General features: G+C 37.8%; 1 protein-coding gene across 3 annotated transcripts in view; it reads right to left on the bottom strand.

The window, feature by feature from the left end:
* Nucleotides 1-3162: 3162 nt before the first annotated feature.
* The window catches only part of ccdc186 (coiled-coil domain-containing protein 186), a 126669-nt gene continuing 109827 nt past the window's right edge, over nt 3163-20004 (bottom strand). For all 3 annotated transcript variants that reach the window (XM_087998868.1, XM_043712787.2, XM_043712789.2), the window contains one exon: nt 3163-4696. In XM_087998868.1, the coding sequence (XP_087854994.1) occupies nt 4616-4696 (81 nt within the window). In that variant the 3' untranslated portion in view covers nt 3163-4615. The remainder of the gene's footprint in view (nt 4697-20004) is intronic.

Genomic DNA, 20004 nt, shown 5'->3' with positions numbered 1-20004 from the left:
GGTAATCTTAAAACCATACAAAATTACTCAAATTTCACCAAGTTGATCATGCATCTTATATAGTTAAGCAGTATGGGCCAAAATCCCTTTGCGTTAGGAGAAGAAAATAATAAGTTTCTTCCCACTGATTTAGAACATTATAATTAGGGAGATAGTGATCAAATGATTGCTGGTTCATACCAATGCCAACAGGAGGCAAGATAGTCTCAACTTGGTCTGTTAAAGAAAATTAGTCATGGAGTCATAGAAATGTACAGCATGGAAACAGACCCTTGGTCCAACTCGTCCATGCCGACCAGATATCCTAATTAAATCTAGTCCCATTTGCCAGCATTTGGCCCATTTCCCACTAAACCCTTTCTATTCATGTACCCACCCAGATGTCTTTCAAAATGTTGTAATTTTACCAACCCCTACCACTTCCTCTGGCAGCTCATTCCAGACACGCACCGCCCTCTGTGTGAAAAGTTGCCCTTTGGGTCCCTTTTAAATCTTTCCCTTCCTGCCTTAAAACCAAATCCTCTTGTTTTGGACTCCTTCACCCCAGGAAGAAGAACTTGTTTATTCACGCTATCCATGCCCCTCATGATTTTATAAACCTCTATAAGGTCACCCCTCAACCTCCGATGCTCCAGGGAAAACAGCCCCAGCCTACTCAACTTCTCCCGATAGGTCAAACCCTGCAATGGTGACAACATCCTTGTAGATCTTTTCTGAGCCCTTTCAAGTTTCACAACATTCTTCCTATACCAGGGAGACCAGATTTGCACGCAGTATTCCAAACGTGGTGTAACCAATGTCCTGTACAGCCGCAACATGATCTCCCACCTCCAATACTCAATGCAGTGACCAATAAAATTATTTCAAAAGAAGCCCCACCCAGCACAGAATGGCTGGCAAAACCATCTTAGGAGTTATATTCCAGGTGCTCATTAGAAATGATTTCTAGGAGAATCCATTAGCTGATAAAAAGAACAAAGTTTTTAAGCATGTGCCCAGGCAGTAAGTTGTTTTAGCGAGAGCCAAAAGATGTGCATTAATGCCTTACTACGCCCTTGAACAATTACTATGAGTGGGCATTTCAATATAGTGCAGAGAGTATTGCAATGAGAAACAGCAACCTGACAAAATGCTGAGGCAATGTATGATCAATGAACTCAAGGAAATATAAAAGATTCCTCCTGCTTGACTGGAATCTCTTTAGGTCAGTTTCATTCATATAGTCTGCAGCCGCAAAAAGACAAAATATACCATATCACATTATGTAGCATCTAAAAACACAATAGGTTTGTCCTCACCATTGTATTGTGAGAAGTATGGTAACCGATTTCCACATAGTAAATTGTCACAGCTAATTAGCATATCATCTGTTTTTTTGGTTCTACAAGCCTATGTGCCTACTTGAAGGGCACAGTTACAATAGCAACAGTTACATGAGCAGTCCGATTTTTATCCCTACATACCACTATTTAAACTGTTCTGAGGTGATTTGAATGGATGAAGTGAGAAGAAGTTTTGTACAATTTTATTTGAATTGTCAATGGAAAGGGGAGTCAGGAGGGGTGTAGCACATTCTAAGGCACTTCCAAAAGTGGAGAACAGTTAACATTGGTAACAACCAGATAGATTCTTTGAAAAAAAAATAACATGCCAAATGAGCAAAAACAAATCATCCTTTGCATATTCAGGAGATGATAGAGTTCTCTTCCATTTGAGAGCATTATTAGCTCAAAATATCCAATCACATCAAATTATAAAAAATGAATCATCAAAGTCTCCAATGCCCTACCCTGTCCAAATTTAAGTTGTACAATATTGTTGAAAAGTAGCACAGTAACATAAGGTAATCCAAAAGCTCCCTTCAGTAAGGCAAAGCCCAGCTACTTTAAAATTTATCTTAAATCATTCACCCTTTTCCCTGCTAACATTCCTAAAAATTAAAGAAGTTCCATACTGATTGGATGATAGCAAAAGCATATCATTACCTGTGGAGAGGAAATCAGAGGATTTAACAATTCAGCCTAATAGGGATGTTTTTCTTTAAAATCACTTCTACCTTTACTAATATATTGCATCAGAGTTACAAAATGTCATCTCATGTTGCAAGCCTGGAAAGTAATCTGCTTGCATCTCACTCAATGGCAGCGAAGTTGCAGTATTCATAATGTAATGCTGATTTCAACCCTATATTAGGCATTCTGCCTCTTACGTTCTTTCACAAGAAAATTAAAATGTTGAACATGGAAAAACACAATGGTATCATTCACAGGATAGTAATCTAATATCATAATTTTCATATTTTTGCAAGCTTTGGAAATGTTCATTTGAATTGAATCATCTCTAAGTGGAAAATTAATTATAACGGAGTATGCATCTTTCTACACAGGCTTTGTGAAACATCATCCAGTTCAAATACTTGCTCTTTCCAAATGTTCAATTTATTCTCTCACATTTCTTTAACTATTCAGTTCTTCCATAGCATTCTCTTTCAGACACAGTTAGCAGGAGTGGCTTGAGGTTTCAAACCCAAGTATCACTTCCAGATAACACTGGACTCATTTTATGCCTCCAATGCTAATAGAAATTAAAGTTTAGTACTTATGGCAGTAACAGAGGTGTTACTTCCTCATTAAACAAATTGGCAGAAATGCAGAACATCTTTTAGATGAGATATTAAATGGAGTCTGCCCGTCAGGTGGAATGAAAAGATTTTATGGCATGATTTCAAAGAAAAGTAGGGGAGCTATTCATAGGTCCTGGTTTATACTTATCTTACAAATGTCATCAGTAAAACAGAAGATGATCTAATCAATATCACTCTGTGGACCTGCCTATTCACAAATTGGCTGCCATGTTTCCTGCATTATAACCTTTCAAAAAAAAATACATTGTTGACTATAAAGTGCTTTGGGACAAACTGAAGTTGGGAAAGGTTGGGAAAGGTGCCACAGAAATACAAGTTCATTCTTTTTTCCTACAAGGATGATAACCTGCTGGATAAAATGAATTTGTTAATTCAACTTGGAAGAAGTTTCCCTGATTGCATTTTGCTATTCTGCATCTAACACAAGACATCAGGTAGAAACCAGTCAAGGAATCATATTTCAAGCACAGAACCCAATGCAACATCCCAGTTATTGAATGAATACTCATGTCTAATACTTAGAGTCAAGTGAGTTTAATCAAGGTTCACTGCTCTTTGGAAATAAGTGATATATAGGCCGAAATACATTTTGAATGAAGTTACTCCTCCAATAAGCTAGCATAACAAAATAAGACAATGTAATTTATTAATCCAGTATTCCATATATACATATTATAGATTAACACTTTAAAAACTGTGCTCTTTATACAGAAATGTATCTACAACTTAATTATACAAATTAATTTTCAAAAGAGACTACAACATCACTTTCACAACATTATGAATGTATTGCAAAAGAAACAAACTGAAAAAGGTGGAAAAAATTAAAAAGGTATATGGACTATGATCCATAACAGATACATACTGTGCAATTTGGAAAGTAATAATTTAAGTTTAAAGTGCATTTCTACTACATTTTGCAGGGAATAATTTGGTTTCATATAAAATAGTCAACTTTCATGCAATGGTAACATCAAATTCCTGATTAAACAAGAGTATTGATTAGATGACTGACAAATTTGAAGTTGTTGGATTGATGAATGCACACTATTTGTAAGAAATGGGTAACTAGTTATGAATCAAATAATTCATAATTACTCTGATCATCATCTTAGTTTCCTTTTTAACAAAACATGATCATCCTTCTTTCAAAATTTTATTTCAAAAGTTGAACTATTCTGCAATAATCAGCATATATAACATACTATTATCGTATTGGAAACTTGTTTCACAAGGACATTTGATTATTCAATAACTAAACCAATTTATGGATTGGTTTATGGATCAGTTAATTGCATCAATAGTTCAGGTTACCAAACAATACATTCATACTGCAATGTAAATGGAAATGAAAGCTCAATAGCAAAAATGTCATGGAGAACCTTTCATGTCAAAGCAAGAAAGCAAGATTTGGCAGACAACAGGATGGGTATGCACTTTATTTGCCTCAGCAGTGTAGGAATTTAGTTTACCATTAATTCAAGTTGGCTCCAAAATTAAAAATCACTTTAGCTGTCTGCTAAAAAAAAATGATCAGGTGTCGCTCTGTATAATTGCACCCCAGTCCCCAAAATGTCAGAAAAAAATTTAAGTAAGAATGCACAATGTTCATTGCTTTTTTTTCCTTAAAGACCAAAGAGCACAGAAGAATGGTCAATATCCACTAATTACTATGCTTGCAGGTTCAGCAGTCATCTTTCATTATTTTTGTAGCAGATCACAGGAATGCATGTGGAAATTTAGAAATGTTAACTGAAAATTCGTTTCAGAAAGTAAGGTTCCAGAAAAATCAGTTCATTGCAGCATACTGAATATTTCAAACCTGCATGTTGGGGGAAGCAACATTATCTTCTTGCAGGCTGCAGATAAGATATACTTGTCCGAGTCATGAGTGATGTGAGTTCTTTGCCTGTCCAGCACCTGTTCTCTTGAATTCACAATGGAGTTGCTTAAACAGACATCAGTGCCAATTCAATGCTTTAGTTGCTGCTGTAATTCATGCTGGCACTTGATCAGACGTTCTATTTCTGTTCCCAGCGTCTGCAAGTTTTCCTGTAATTAAAAGTCACGATGTGAAGTTTGTGGTATATATTTTGTTTCATCCTTCACACAAATTTTGGTAGGTGCAATAGGTTTAGGAATTACTGAAAATTAACCTCCCACTCAGGTATAGTAGATTATACTGACTGACTATTGTATAATCTATGTAACTGCAGTCCAATTTTAGCAAAGTGGATCCAACTATATAGTACAATACTGCAGCACCATCTTCTGCAAAAATGAGAAAAATCTACTTCAATGGCTAAATTATTCCAGCAGATATGATTTTTAAACCCGTTCAGTTGCATGTTAATTATTCTCATAACTTATTCCAAAGCGACCTTCTATGGAGTATAAACATGAAAAAAGAAAAATCAGATGTGTCATGTGGGTAAAATAGAAGCCACACCGAATACAAAAATACTTGTCAAAGCCATTTTGTGACATTTTTCCATTCAGTCTGCAATTGCATTTGTTCAATTTTAACATCCAGTCAAAGCTGAAATGGTCAGTTGTACAGGTGTAATGAAATGGTGTAAACTCAACTAAACTAAACACTCCTCTAAAATTTATTTCACTCATGAATCTGATTATCTTCACAAATTACAAAACTCAGCATACTGGAGAAGAACAATATTTTCTTACTTAAATTATTTTATTCAAAGACAGAAACTACTGTGAAAGGCAAGTGGTTGAAAAACACAAGTTACAACGGGAAGTACTGGTGATATTAACGTCATATTGCCACTTAACAGAATTGTCATGTTATTGTTAACTGTGTTTTTGCCATAACCATCACAAAGCAATCATGTAACACAACTGAAGGCACTGATTATATGGATTAAAATTAACTGGGAGCACGCAGTTGACAATGGCAAATTTACTGGGAGCGCGCAGTTGACAATGGCAAATTTTTGTTTTCTACCCTGAGTAGCCAAAGCTGAAGAGAGATGACAAAAGCACTTTTTAAGCGTACGCAGGAATAGCTTCTTCAGCAAAACATTAGGTCAGGTTCTTTTTAAAAAATCAGAAACTTCTCTCTACAAACTAAGACTTCAGCTGTAGGAAAAATATAAAGTAACATACAGTACCACTATATTCATTTACCATCTTTAAAGATCCACTGTCACAGTGTTGAGATTTGCTATTGAAATCATTACTGATTGTATCGAAGATCAGGGAACATGCTTCATTCCCTTGCACAAGCATCATGAATTTCAGCATATATACTTTTAAAATTACTTCAATTCACAAATGCACATTTTTTTCCTGAAGTGGAACCTGGGACATAGCACATACTCCATGGGTAGTCAAGATTCCAATGAAATCTTTAATGCAAACTCATGTCCCTATGGCAGATAGTATGCACAAACCATAATATCTTGTACTGCTACTGTTAGCAACATTATATATTTATATAACAGTGAATGTCAGAAATGTCACAAGGGCTTTCACAGATCCAAGGAAACAGACAGCAAGGCAGAAAATAGACAGTTAAGAATCTTAGCTTAGTCAAAGGAAGTTATTTTGAAAAAAAAGACGAGAAGGAAAAATTGGTACACAGTTTTAAATAAATAATCCAAAGATTAAGACCAAAGCAGCTGAAATTCTATTGCCAGTGATGGGACAAGAAAGAATGTCGCATTGCACAAAATCAAAAGTCAGAAGAATAATATAATCAGGACAGAGAAGAAAAATATATTGAGCTGGAAAAATAACTGCAGAGTTAAGTAGTCTGAGGACACAATTCAAAGATAAGTTGAACGATTCGGAATTGATTTGCACTGTAAATAAGACTCCAAAGTAGATCAGCAAAGAAAGACTGACCAAAGGTCAGATATGAAGATCACAACTGCAGGTAGTATATGAAGATCATCATAAATTTTAGCAAATGCTACTAAAACAACTACATTGCTCAGGACTTTTAAATAAAAATGTTCATGGTGAGAATACAACATTTTACAAAGAGAACTTGGCAATGTGATTAGACAAGACCTTTATTACTGAGAATTTATTGGTTTTTCAGTATCAGGTTCCAGATACTTAAAATAAATAACTTGATTTTTTGCTGTTTCAATTTCTCTCAGCTAAATTTAAAAAGATTTCGAAACTTTACCTGGCCATTGATTTTGCAGTCACTTTATGCCTTTATATAGAAAAAGGACGAGTATGGTGACATCTACTTTATATTAATTTCTGTGAATCATTAACAATGAGTGGACTTACTTTAGATATTTCAAATGCAAAGTGTTGCCATCAATGACCATATATACAAACGTTATGTTTGCTAATAAAATTTATTTGATTTAAAATTACTCCCTTCAATAAAGGTCATTCTAAGGAATATAAGGTAGATAATGCAGAACGCAAGAAATTAAATGTCAACTTTTCAGTAAGCAAGATCACAGATATAGTTAATGGATCAAAATTATCATAATGAATTGCATTTTACAAAGTATTAGTAACACATAAAAAAAAACAAGTTATTTTCTAGTAACAGACATGCAGCTTGTAGCAAAAAGGCTAATCTTTCCCCCCACTTTCAGCTTGGAGACAAATAGAAAAAAATTCTGTTGAGAAAAGTAGACAAAATGGGAGGGGAAAAGCTACCTGGAAAGTGGCACGATTTCTAGGATTCATATTTTTAAAAAGTGCAGAGTAAGAATTTTAAAGAAACCTGCATATCACTTGAGGCAGAACCACATTTTAAAGTAAGATAACTGCATGTCACTGTTATCAGTAATATAATGGAATATAGTGCATGCATTTGCTAATGGTGTAGTTGTCTGCTTTGCTTAATGTTTCATAACAAGTTATGAAGTTAACCCTTTGATTGTGACAAAATGTTACAAGTTTCCTTAAAACAAAATCTTCTATCAAAGTTAAAAGAGGTCTTTATTCTTATGCAAAAATATGCAAATGACATACAATTAAAAGTCAAAGTACTTTAACCTAAAAAAAGGTTGAAAAGAACTCAGCTTACAAACAAAAAATGTCTTAAGTTTATTATGCTTATTATCCAGTTGGTGTAGATTTACAGCTTAAATGGAAACTGAGTATAGATGTGATACTCCCATATATAGACCCCTGCAGAGAGGTTGACAGCAGCATCAGTAAAAATGAAAATGGGATTATTGAATTTTATGAATTTAAGATAGCATTAAGTATGTTGCAACTAATAAAGATGAATGACTGGTAATGGATATCAGGGACAGGAGAAAAAGAATAAAAAGTTCTGAAAGTGTTTCACAGAACTGAAAAAAAAAGACGCATGAAAAGAGATGATAGAAAGGGTCACAAAAACATTTTCAAACAGGGGATTTTAATACAGATTGTGAGGGAGGAGAGATGAAGCTGTTTTAAGAATCAAATTCCAGAACTGTGGAACAGGTATGTTGGATACATATGAAACTTGTGAAAGAGGATATGTTGATAGTGTAAATTCAGCAATGGTACCGCCATTGAAAAATGGTTGTATATTTTTCTTGTTGGTAATGGCATGAATATTATTTGCTCCTTATCAACTCAAACCTGAACAATGTTCATCATCTTGCTGCTTTTGGATTCATGTTGCTTCAGCATCTGAGGAGTTGCAAAAGGTGCTGCAATTATGCAAACATCCACAATTCTATCCTTATAATGGAGGGAAATTCATTGATGAAGCAGTTTAAGATGGTTGGGCTTAAGATAGTGAGGAACTCTTGAAAAGATGTCCTGGAAGTGAGATGATTGACATTTAACAAGCATTACTTCCTTCTTTTGTTGGAGTCATACCTAGCACAAACATAGCATGTTCCCTAATTGCCATTGACCCCAGGTTTGCTAGGGTTCCTTGATGACACACATTATTAAAAGTTGCCTTAGTGTCAAGACTGGTTACCCAACTTCCTCTTTTGACTTTATTGCTTTTGTCCATGTTTGGATGAAGACTGTAATAAGCTCAGGATTCACATGGGTTTGGCAGAACCAAATGGAGTGCTGGTGAGCAAGTTATCATAAGTAAGCACAGTTGATATACCTTATATCATTCTGTTAATGACTGATGGAGTGGTAATTGGCTAGATTCAATTTGTCCTGCTTTTTGTTGAGAAGACATTCCTGGGAAATTTATCACATTGGTAGGTGTTAATGTTGTAATTGTATTGAAAAAAAGCTTGGCTATGGGTACGACTAATTTTGCAGCACAAACATTCAGTACTATTGCTGGAATATTGTCAGGGTCCATAACCTTTAAGGTATCCAGTATCTTCAACAGTTTCTTGACAAAGTGTGAAATGAAGCACCCAACTCTAAGATACCTACACTCCTATATTTTTGCCCTTTTAAGCACCCCTTAGTCTCTCCTTTTCTGATGACATAGCCTTCAACTGCCCAGGAAATTAGCTTAGATTAGATTCCCTAAAGTGTGGAGACAGGCACTTCGGCCCAACCAGTCCACACAGACCCTCCGAAGAGTAACCCACCCAGACTCTTTTCCCTCCGACTAATGCACCTAACACTATGGGCAATTTAGCATGGCCAATTCACCTGACCTGCACATCTTTGGACTGTGGGAGGAAACCGGAGCACCTGGAGGAAACCCACACAAACACGGGGAGAATGTGCAAACTCCACACAGACAGTTGCCCAAGCCTGGAATCAAACCTGGGACCCTGGTGCTGCGAGGCAGCAGTGCTAACCACTGACTATGCAATTCTTCCACAAATATCCGCCTCTCTCCTTCACTTTTTTTCTTTTAACACACGCCTTGAGACCGACATCTTTGATCAAGTGTTTGGTCATCTGCACTAACATCTCATTTTATTCCTTATCTTCACATATTCCTCCCTTCCTCCAATAAAAACAAGCTTTTGGAGGGCTTCTCCTTCATCAGCTTGTGATTTCAAACAAACCTGTTGGACTATAACCTGGTGTTGTGTGACTTCTGACTTTGTCTTCTGCAGACCAACACCAGCACCTCCATACCAATAAAAACAGACATCAAAGTGCTTTCAAGAAAATTATTTGATTTCAGGATTTAACTTGTCAGGGGCATTTTTACCACCAGTCAGAACTCTGAGTTGAACTCCTATTCCAGGGGCAGATCCTTGTTGTTTGAGCTTAAGTTTATAGTGATAGAAAAGAATAGGAGCGAGAGAAAGACAATCATAAACATGTCAATATCCATCTGGTCATTTAAACAGGAAATAAACCTTCCAGGCAGCACCCCATCCTTGGGTCTGAAATGTTATCAGTAATATGTTTGGGCCGCGGTAAACGGCAGATTGAGTAAATCTGAAAACCTTCTAGAGTGGAGCACGACAACTGGCAGACTGTAAGACTCAGAACGGAGTGGTATGGCCAACTGACTGGAAAGCTGGAGCGGATTGCAACAGGCAGGCACGCTGACTAATGAGTGTTGATCTGTAACTGTGAAGAACTAGAGTCAACTTACACACAGGATATATGGAAAATACAAGGTGGTTTTGGCCAAAGTAAGGGGTCATCTTATACATGAGATTGACTTATACACGAGTATATATGGTATTTGGTGCTTTTGTTGTGAATTTGGGTTTTTGGTATTGAGTTAGTAACACATGAGTTTTCTGGATGTCTGAGTTAATAATTAAATTTTAAGGATTTCTGTAGCCACGATGATTTTTGAAAATGGTTTTGAAGCCTAGCTTTAGAGTGAATGCATTTTCATATATAATCATTCAGTACAGAGCCCTTTGACCCACTGAGTCTGTACTGCCAAATTTGCAGTAAATCCACACTGGCGCTACTTTCCTACTTGTAATGACATTTCAAGTGTTCATCCAGGTGCTTTGTAAGGTTGCGAGGTCACCTCAACTATCTTCCCTGACAGTGCATTTCAGACACTCTGGGGGAAAAAAACTCCTTAAACCCTTCTAAACCTCCTTCCCACCACGTTAAAGTTGTGCCCCTTGTTACTGACCATTCAACTAAGGGGAACAGCTGCTCCTATCCACCCTGCCCATGCCTCTCAATCTTACACATCTCCTTCAAACAGTGCCCCCCACCCCACCCCACCCCTCCAACCTCAAACTTCTCTCAAAGAAAATAACCAGAGCCTATCTGGCCTCGCTTCATAACTAAACTGTTCTTTTACAGGCAACATCCTGGTGAATCTCCTCTGCACCCCCTCAAATGCAATGAAATCCTTCCTAAGGTAATTGGAGGAAAGTTTGGGGGAGATGTCAGAGGTAAGTTCTTTACACAGAGTGGTGAGTGCATGGAATGCACTGCCAGCAGTGGTAGTACAGTCAGATACATTAGGGACATTTAGATTAGATCCCTTCAGATTAGATTCCCAACAGTATGGAAACAGGCCCTTCAGCCCAACAAGTCCACATCCACATTCCGAACAGTAACCTACCCAGACCTACCATTTATTTTCCCCTGACTAATGCGTCTAACACTATGGACAATTTAGCATGACCAATTCGCCTTACCTGCACATCTTTGGATTGTGGGAAGAAACCAGAGCACCCGGAGGAAACCCATGCAGACATGGAAAGAATGTGCAAATTCCACAGTGTCCTTGATGACATCATTAAACTGCTTTAAAATCAGAACAAATTCCAATATTATTAGATTCCCTACAGTATGGAAACAGGCCCTTCAGCCCAACAAGTCCACACCGATCCTCTGCAGAGTAATCCACCCAGACCCTGACTAATGCACCTAACACTATGGGCAACTTAGCATGATCAATTCACCTGACCTGCACATCTTTGGATTGTGGGAGGAAACTGGAGCACCCAGAGGAAACCCACGCAGAAATGGGGAGAATGTGCAAACTCCACACAGACGGTTGCCCAAGGTGGGAACGGGACCCGGGTCCCTGACACTGTGAGGCAGCAGTGCTCACCACTGAGCCACCGTGCTGCCCATTTAAGTGACTCTTGGATAGGCATAAGGACATTGGTACAAATGAAAGATATGTAGGTTAGTCTGATCTTAGAGTTGGATAGTTGGCTGGCACAACATCGAGGGCCGAAGGGCCTGTACTGTGCTGTACTGCTCTATGTTCTATAGTGTGGTGACCAGAACTGCACACAGTACTCCAGCTCTTCTTAAACCAAATCCTGTACAGCTCCAACATAACTTCCTGCTCTTATAATCTATGCCTCAACTGACAGGACAAGTATCCCGTATGCCTTCTTATTACTACATTAATTTGCCCTGCTACCTTCAGAGATTTGTGGACAAGCACCCCAAGATCCCTCTGTTCCTCTAAGCTTCTAGTTTCTACTATTCATAAGTACGGTTTGTCTTGTTACTTCTTTCTAAGTGCATGACCTACACTTTTCAGGGTTAAATTCCATCCATCAATCTGACCAATCCATTTATAGCTTTCCTGTAACCAAAGATCATCTTCCTCACTGTCAAACACTCAATCTTCACATCATCTGCCAATGTCTCCCCCCTTCTCTCCCCCCCCCCCCCCCCCACCCCCCCACCCACATTTACATTGACATAATTTATATATATCATGCACAATAAAAGGGGCCTGGCACTGGTCACTATGGTACACCGTTGGATACCACCTCCAGTTGCACAAACAACATTCTACTACCAGACTGTTTCCTCCCACTTTTGGATCCCACTTGACAAGTTACCCTGGATCTCATGCTTTTGCCTTCTTTATCAGTCACATCGGTGAGCCCTGGTCAAAGGCCTTGCTAAAATCCATATAAATGACATTAACTGCACTATCCTCATCTGCACAGTTATCTCTCAAAAAGTTCAACCAGATTTGTTCAGCAAGACCTCCCTCTGATCAAACTTTGCTTCTCTAAACGGAGATTCATTATCTCCTTCAGAATTTTCTCCAATAGTTTCCCTACCACTGATGTGAGACACGACTATTGAACTTCTGTTGATTTAGATTGTTTACTTTGCTGTGTCACAAAACTATGGGCAGTCAAGGTTTCTCGAGTGTTCTAGAACTGAGCTGAAGAGAAACACCCATTGCCAAGAAAAAGAAATTTAATTTTTCTCTTTTACCAGTACAGTCTGTGAACTCCTTAAACTAGGAAGGATGTGGAGGACAGTGCTCCAGAAAAGGGAAAAGATATATCGTAAACTAGGTTACCTTCAAATGAGGAATTCATGTTAGTTTCAGATGAGACGTTTTGAAATAGAACCCTGAAGAGTTTACTTCAAGTAGAGTACACTTAAGCTGGTGTATGACACTTCCAGGAAAAAGCTCTCTGTAGTTTCAGTCTAAAACTGAAGACACGAGTAACTTAAACTTAACAAGGTATAAGATACAAGGACATTGTGGTAGGATTGCACGAGTAGAGTTTTAAGTACTATACAGGCTGTGCTTAGAGATGAATAGGACTGTGCCTCTACTGTGTGTTTAAAATTTTTAATTTATCTTATCAGTAGATAGAATAATCCAAAACTATTTTATCTTCAGTTCTTTTATAATAAACCATCATTTTATTATCAAAGTAACACCTGTAGCATTGTGTGTGTTATGAATATGTGGGTGTACTATCCCTTTAAAAGAGTAAAAGTGAGCAGTGACAGCACCAAGTGTTCTCAATAAGACACAGTGTAACGTGCTCCAGCTACTGGGGTAGCTAGTTGCCTGGGAATGACAAAACAGATTTGAATTAAGCCAATCAGTTTAAATTACACTCTGAAAAATACCAATTTCCAATCAAACTTTGAATTGAGTACACTGACAATCTTAAAAGCTAATGACACAATCTGATGCTTTAGGGGACAAGACCAGTTGGGAGGAGAACTGCCACCAGACCAACAGCTGCAGGCTGCTAGTCAGAACTCTGAGACGTACCTGTCTAGAGGAGCAGTTTGCACAGAGAAAAACCTCAACACTGACCTGGTGAGCCAATCTACTGATGAAGATTTAACCGCTGTCTGGTTTTAAAATTTGAATTTTTCTGTAAATCTTAATTGGTAGTTTAATGGGACTAGTATTACAGAAGGGAATGTAAAAAATAGGTTAGAGGAAGGAATTGTAGATAGTTGTTAGTTAATTCTTCTCTGTTATACTTTAAAAAATAAAGTTGTTAATTTTAACTTTAATTCTTGGCCTATCAAATTTTTACAGATTACTGCACGGGATAAATCATGCTGGTTTTAAATTAAACAGGAGGGTTTACCCAGTGCTGGTTTTAAATTAAACAGGAGGGTTTACCCAGTGCTGGTTTTAAGTTAAACAGGAGGGTTTATGCAGTGCTGTAACATGTGCTTCTGTTTCCATGTGTGATCACTTTGTTAAAACAAAACAAATAAAAATCTGATCTATCAAGACAGGTTCTCAACTAGGATCTGACTTGTCTGGTACTAACACAGCTGAGATCATAACAGGTGTTGTAGGCAGAAATGTTTTACATTTGTGAAAGACATCAACAAACGTTGATAGGTAGGTGGGACCATAGAGGCAACAATGCAGTAAGAGGAAGAGAGGCCATTCCAGACAGACATGGGTGGATTCAAGTAAGGGCAATCCCATGGAGTTTAGTGATGGAGCTGGTGAAAGACAACTGTGTGGTCAATCAAGTCAGTAGATGAGAAGAGCAATCATGTGGAGCAATCACAGTCACAGGGATTGCAATTTGTGCATTGGTGCAAGATGTTCTGATGCTACAAGAGAGTAGTAATACCACGGGAATTATGGGAAAAAAAAGTGGGCATTGATTTGGCAGGCAACACATTTGTAAACTGCTGACCACTGAAGGGAATTTTAAATCCTCTGGGGCAGTCACTGAAAAAAAAAAGGTTTGCACACTGATACTGAAGTATACCTTAAAGTAATAGAGCTACTCAAGTGTCAAGAAAAAAAACTATAATATTTATCTAATACAACTAAAATCTTGTACCACATTTTTCATTGAAGCCTCTTTTAGTTATCCCAGTTCATATTGCTTGCCTTGTTCGGTTTCTTCATTTTCTCTTCTGTTTTAAGTTAACAGCATTCCTAGTTATACATTTCAACATTTCTATATTTTTAAACCTGTAAACCATATTTATTTACTCTACTTTAAGCCTCCTGTAGTTCACCTTCCAACACAAATGCGAGATCCAACATTTTAAAAAGTCATCTGAACAGCTTTAGAATTATTGAAGGTCATACTTCAACTGATCAAACTCCAGACTGCAAACTGTTGCACCAATTTCCAGTCTAAATCTGCATGCAAACATGTCACTGGGAGAGTTATTTTATGTGCAGCATTAGTAATGCTAAACATGCTCAAAATTTTCCAGTCATGAAATTAAAGTGAAGAAATTGAAAAAGTTTCAATGACTTTACTATAAATCTATTCTCTTCCTCATAATCAATGACTTACATTAACAGATCTCTTTGCATTTAATCGTTAAAGTAGTATCGGAATGTTACAATGTTTATTTAATGTTCTGCTAAGGTAGAGATACATCTTGAGTGTTAAGCCCACTTGTTATACATAAGGAATTAGGGGATAGAATCACTTCGCACTGATGTGGCTGTTATTCAGAGGGATGTTTTGCACCCTGCTGTTATCAATGGCTGGAAGTATGAACAAAAGTCGTAATCTCTTACAATTCTAATATATTCCTAAACACAAATCAAAAATGCAATCTTTTATATGGGATTTGAACAAATCATATAGGTGTTCATAGTAGTTTCAGTTCCTGAAAATACAGTTTGAAACATTACATGTACTGTATGTTACCTCATCTTGAGAGGCATAAATTGCACTAGTTAAGCGGAAATAGCCTGACAACCTTCAATCTATTTGAAAACAGGTAAGTGCATCACGAGCACAAATTTGGCAGCAATTACCACTAAACTCTAAGATCATTAGACAAAGAAGCAAAAGTAGGCCATTCCGCTCATCAAGTCTGCTCCACTATTCAATGAGATCATGGCTGATCAGATATCCTCATCTCTCCTTTCCTGCCTTAGCCCCATAAAAAATGACTGTCTTATCGATTAAACATTCGCCCATCTCAGCACTGAATAGAATTAATGTCCTAGCCTCAATAGCTCTTCACATTAAAATAGTCTACAGATTAACAACCCTCAGGAAAAGAAAACTCATCCTCATCTGTCTTAAATGGAAGATCCCTCACTCAGATTTTTCCCTCTTGGTCCTTTGCACTCTCACATGGCAAAACAACCTCTTGCATCTACCCTGTCAAGCTCCCTGATAATCTTTATGGTTGAACAAGGTCTCCTCTCATTCTTCTAGATTCCAAATAAGTACAAGCCCAATATATTAATCTAAATTATCTGGAATTAGAACTGTATCCGCTTAACTCCAAACAAAGACACATTCTCACATCAAAGACGACTGTAGAGATGATGTTCCTAAAAAAAAGAACAAAATAAAAAAACATTTCTGTTGGTAAAGGATCTGAAAACAAAGAATAGAATGTGACTTCTCTCAATCCACTGAGTTTGTGTTCAATTAAATTGAATTGCTGACTGTCATAGACTGAAAGCAACTTGGATCATAGTCTTTGGAATATGGCTTCAGTTCAATTTTCCAGGATTAATAATGTAGTCAGAAAAAGTGATATTTGAAAACCTTATAAAAGATCCCAGAAACTTCTGAGAGGGAGATACACTTGCAGCTCCTGGAATTCCTTCCTTACTGACGCCTTAGTCCTCCAGATCCAAATTCTCCGAGATACCTATACTCCTGTAATTATGCTCTCTTAAGCACCCTAATTTAGTCTCTCCTTTACTGGTGACTGAGCCTTTAGCCCAGGAATTAAACTATGGAATACCTTCCTTAAATTTCTGCCCCTTTCCTTCTCTTTTCTCCAACATATCCCCTGAAACCCACCTCTTTGACAAACTATTTGGTCATTTGGGCTAACATCTCATCTCATTCCTCATCTCCACTTCTCCTTCTCCCCCCTCCAATAAAAACAGACAAAACCCAAGTCTGGGAATGGCTGCTAGGCTATTAGTTTGAGGAAGCCCATATAGTCTTTTAAAGTCAGTTTCCAAGCAATTAAGATCCACCCACCTTCCAATTTATTTGGTATTTTAAACACCATTTCTTAATACCCTAAAAGCTTTGCTTATCTTACAAACAGCAAGTAAACCACAACTCTCGTTAAACTGTGGGCTTAATTCCCAAGAAACCACATATTAAACACTTTTCAATCCAGAAAGTGTCCACAGTTACATATTTTCCAGTTTTGTATATTGCCCTTAAATATAAAAATATATTCCCAACACCACCTAAATTGTGGCTTTTAAAATAGAACACAGTACTCCAGATGAAGCCTAACTTGTGTTTTAATAAAGATTTTATGACTTTATAAAGTGCTGAAAATATTGTGGCAGCAACTGTGGAAACAGAAAAAGTTAATATTTCAGGTCAAATATGACTCTTCTGCAAAAGCCTTCCTGTTTTCTGGTTATGAAGAAACAGCATTCAATTTAAAGCATTAGCATGTTTTCTTGCTCCACAGATGTTGCCAACATTTGGTTTTTATTTCAGATATCCAGCACCTGTGGTGCTTTGCATTAAATTTATCTTAACATCCTTGCTTTTGTGCTCAACGGTTCCATTCAAGTATCTCATTCAAAGCTGTTTTAAACAGTATTCTCATTGTTGTGGTTCTGTTCGCCGAGCTGGGAATTTGTGTAGCAGACGTTTCGTCCACTGTCTAAGTGACATCCTCAGTGCTTGGGAGCCTCCTGTGAAGCGCTTCTGTGATCTTTCCTCTGGCATTTGTAGTGGTTTGAATCTGTCGCTTCCGGTTGTCAGTTCCAGCTGTCCACTGCAGTGGTCGGTATATTGGGTCCAGGTCGATGTGCTTATTGATTGAATCTGTGGATGAGTGCCATGCCTCTAGGAATTCCCTGGCTGTTCTGTTTGGCTTGTCCTATATTGGTAGTGTTTTTGAATCTGCCGCTTCCGGTTGTCAGTTCCGGAATTTGTATTATTACTATTGTATTATTACAGTACTATTATAGGACAAGCCAAACAGAGAACAGCCAGGGAATTCCTAGAGGCATGGCACTCATCTACAGATTCAATCAATAACCACATCGACCTGGACCCAATATACCGACCACTGCAGCCGTCAGCTGGAACTGACACCCGGAAGCGGCAGATACAAATCACTATAAATGCCGGAGGAAAGATCACAGAAGCGCTTCACAGGAGGCTCCCAAGCACTGAGGATGTCACCTAGACAGGGGACAAAACGTCTGCTACACAAATTCCCAGCTCGGCAAACAGAACCACAACAACGAGCACCCGAGCTACAAATCTTCTCACAAACTTTGAACAGTATTCTCAACTTATCCTGTCACTCAAATATGTACATGAATATTAGTCTCTTTCTGCAGCCTTATTAAAGCTGTACGATGTAGTTTGTAGCACCTCTCCTCATTTTTCCTAAATGTCACATTACCCTTCAGTGCTAAATTCTGTCTGCCAATTTGTCTACCTATTTCACCTCTTCAAAAAAAACACTAAATAAAGTGCTCCGTGTTTTATAAATCTCAGAGCTCTGCGTGGATGCTGCCTGATCTGCTGCACTTTTCCAGCAACACATTTTCAGCTGCGTTATCTGTAAGCCTTGCAACAATGCTTTATACACCCAAGTTCTCATCATTAAAAATATAAAAAATAGTAAATCATTCTAATATTGACATGTGGGAGCATGAGTATTTCCTTCAGTCTGAAAAATAAATTTTGACCACAACTCTGATACCAACCCCTGAACAGTTTTCATAAATCACACTGCCACTGTACCTTCTTTAATCTTACAATTGGTACTTTGTCAGGCAACTACTGGAAGTTACATACATATCTTGTTCACAACACTCATTGCTCTCTCCTTCATTACTGCACCAAAGAGAACTGTATCAAGTTTTGCTTTTAACCATAGAATTTCATTTATTGATTCAAAATTTTCCAAATAATTACCTCTGAAAATTTCTTCACTATGACAGAGGTTAATTGACCTGTAACTTTTTTTTAAAGAAAGGGTGTAATATTCACAATCCTGTAGTTCCTTGGCACAAACACATTCCAAATATCCAAGACGAGTAGGACATAGCTTCCACAATTTCATCCTCATCTCTCAATAACTGAGGGTGCATTGTAACACATGATGACTTTTCTATTTTGTGTACCGTCAGTCTTTTAAATGCCACCTCTTTCTCTATTTCTATCCTATATGATACCAGTAAATCTCTCCGTGTTAGCCATGACACCTCTAATAACACTCAATTATCAGTGGGTTGACAGTTCAGGTCCCACTTCAAGTGTAGAGAACAAAATAACATAACAGCTGACACACCAGTCTAAGTTCTGAGGGACTTCCGTAGTGGTTGAAACATTAAATTGAAGCCCCTCCCCCAAGTCCTCCTCCCTACCTTTTATCTTAGCCTGCTGGACACACTTTCCTCATTCCTGGGAAAGGGCTTATGCCCGAAACGTCGATTCTCCTGTTCCTTGGATGCTGCCTGACCTGCTGCGCTTTTCCAGCAACACATTTTCAGCACATTAAATTGATACCCCATCTGATTTCTTGTATGGATGTGAAACATCTTGTTCTATTATTATTTCAAAGTGCAGCAATGGAGTTATCAATATTCATTTCCGCAAGATGAAAAATAGATTATTTGGACAGTATCATATTGATGTTTGTGTGAGTCTACTGTGCACAAACTGGCCACTGTTACTTGAGCAACAGCACTGACATTTCAAAACTACTTGATTGGCTGTAAAATGGTTTGAAGTAACTGTGGTCAGACAAAAGGTGACAAAAATCTGTGTACTGCTACATTAGGCCACATCCTGCACTACTGTAGTCAATACACACTTGTCCACAAACCTCCTTTTAATGTCCATAGCTGGCTCCATCCAATTATCCTCTATTCGCCTCACAAAGCAGCACTGAGGTTCCCTTTTGTTAGTTGCTAATCTATTATAATACATGTTGCCACACTTCACTGTTTTTCAGATATCTTCTGTGAGCTCTATGTTCAGTTTAGTTCTCTATTAACATTTGCCTTTTTCCGTTTTAAATATCCATATCTTTAGTCATCCACAGAGCTCCAACCTTGAATACCTAGTCTTTCCCCTTCATGGGAATGTATATATGCTGTATCTGAACCAGCTCCTCTTCATAATTTTCTCATTGTTTCAATTACTAGTTAGAAACATTCCCAGCAGCACTCTGAACCCATCAATACCCCATTCCAGTAAATTCGCCCCAGCTCGGAAATGTAACCAGTCCACCTTGGCCAGTCATAATGATCAGGAATCTCGAACCCTCCTTCCTGCAGTATTTTTCCAATACATATTGTGGGGAATTAAATC

This window comes from Chiloscyllium plagiosum, unplaced genomic scaffold, assembly GCF_037043375.1.
Source record: "Chiloscyllium plagiosum isolate Xiang-an unplaced genomic scaffold, Cpla_swu_hap1 HiC_scaffold_22, whole genome shotgun sequence".
Classification (NCBI taxonomy): Eukaryota; Metazoa; Chordata; class Chondrichthyes; order Orectolobiformes; family Hemiscylliidae; genus Chiloscyllium; species Chiloscyllium plagiosum.
This window is presented reverse-complemented; position numbering and strand designations above follow the sequence as displayed.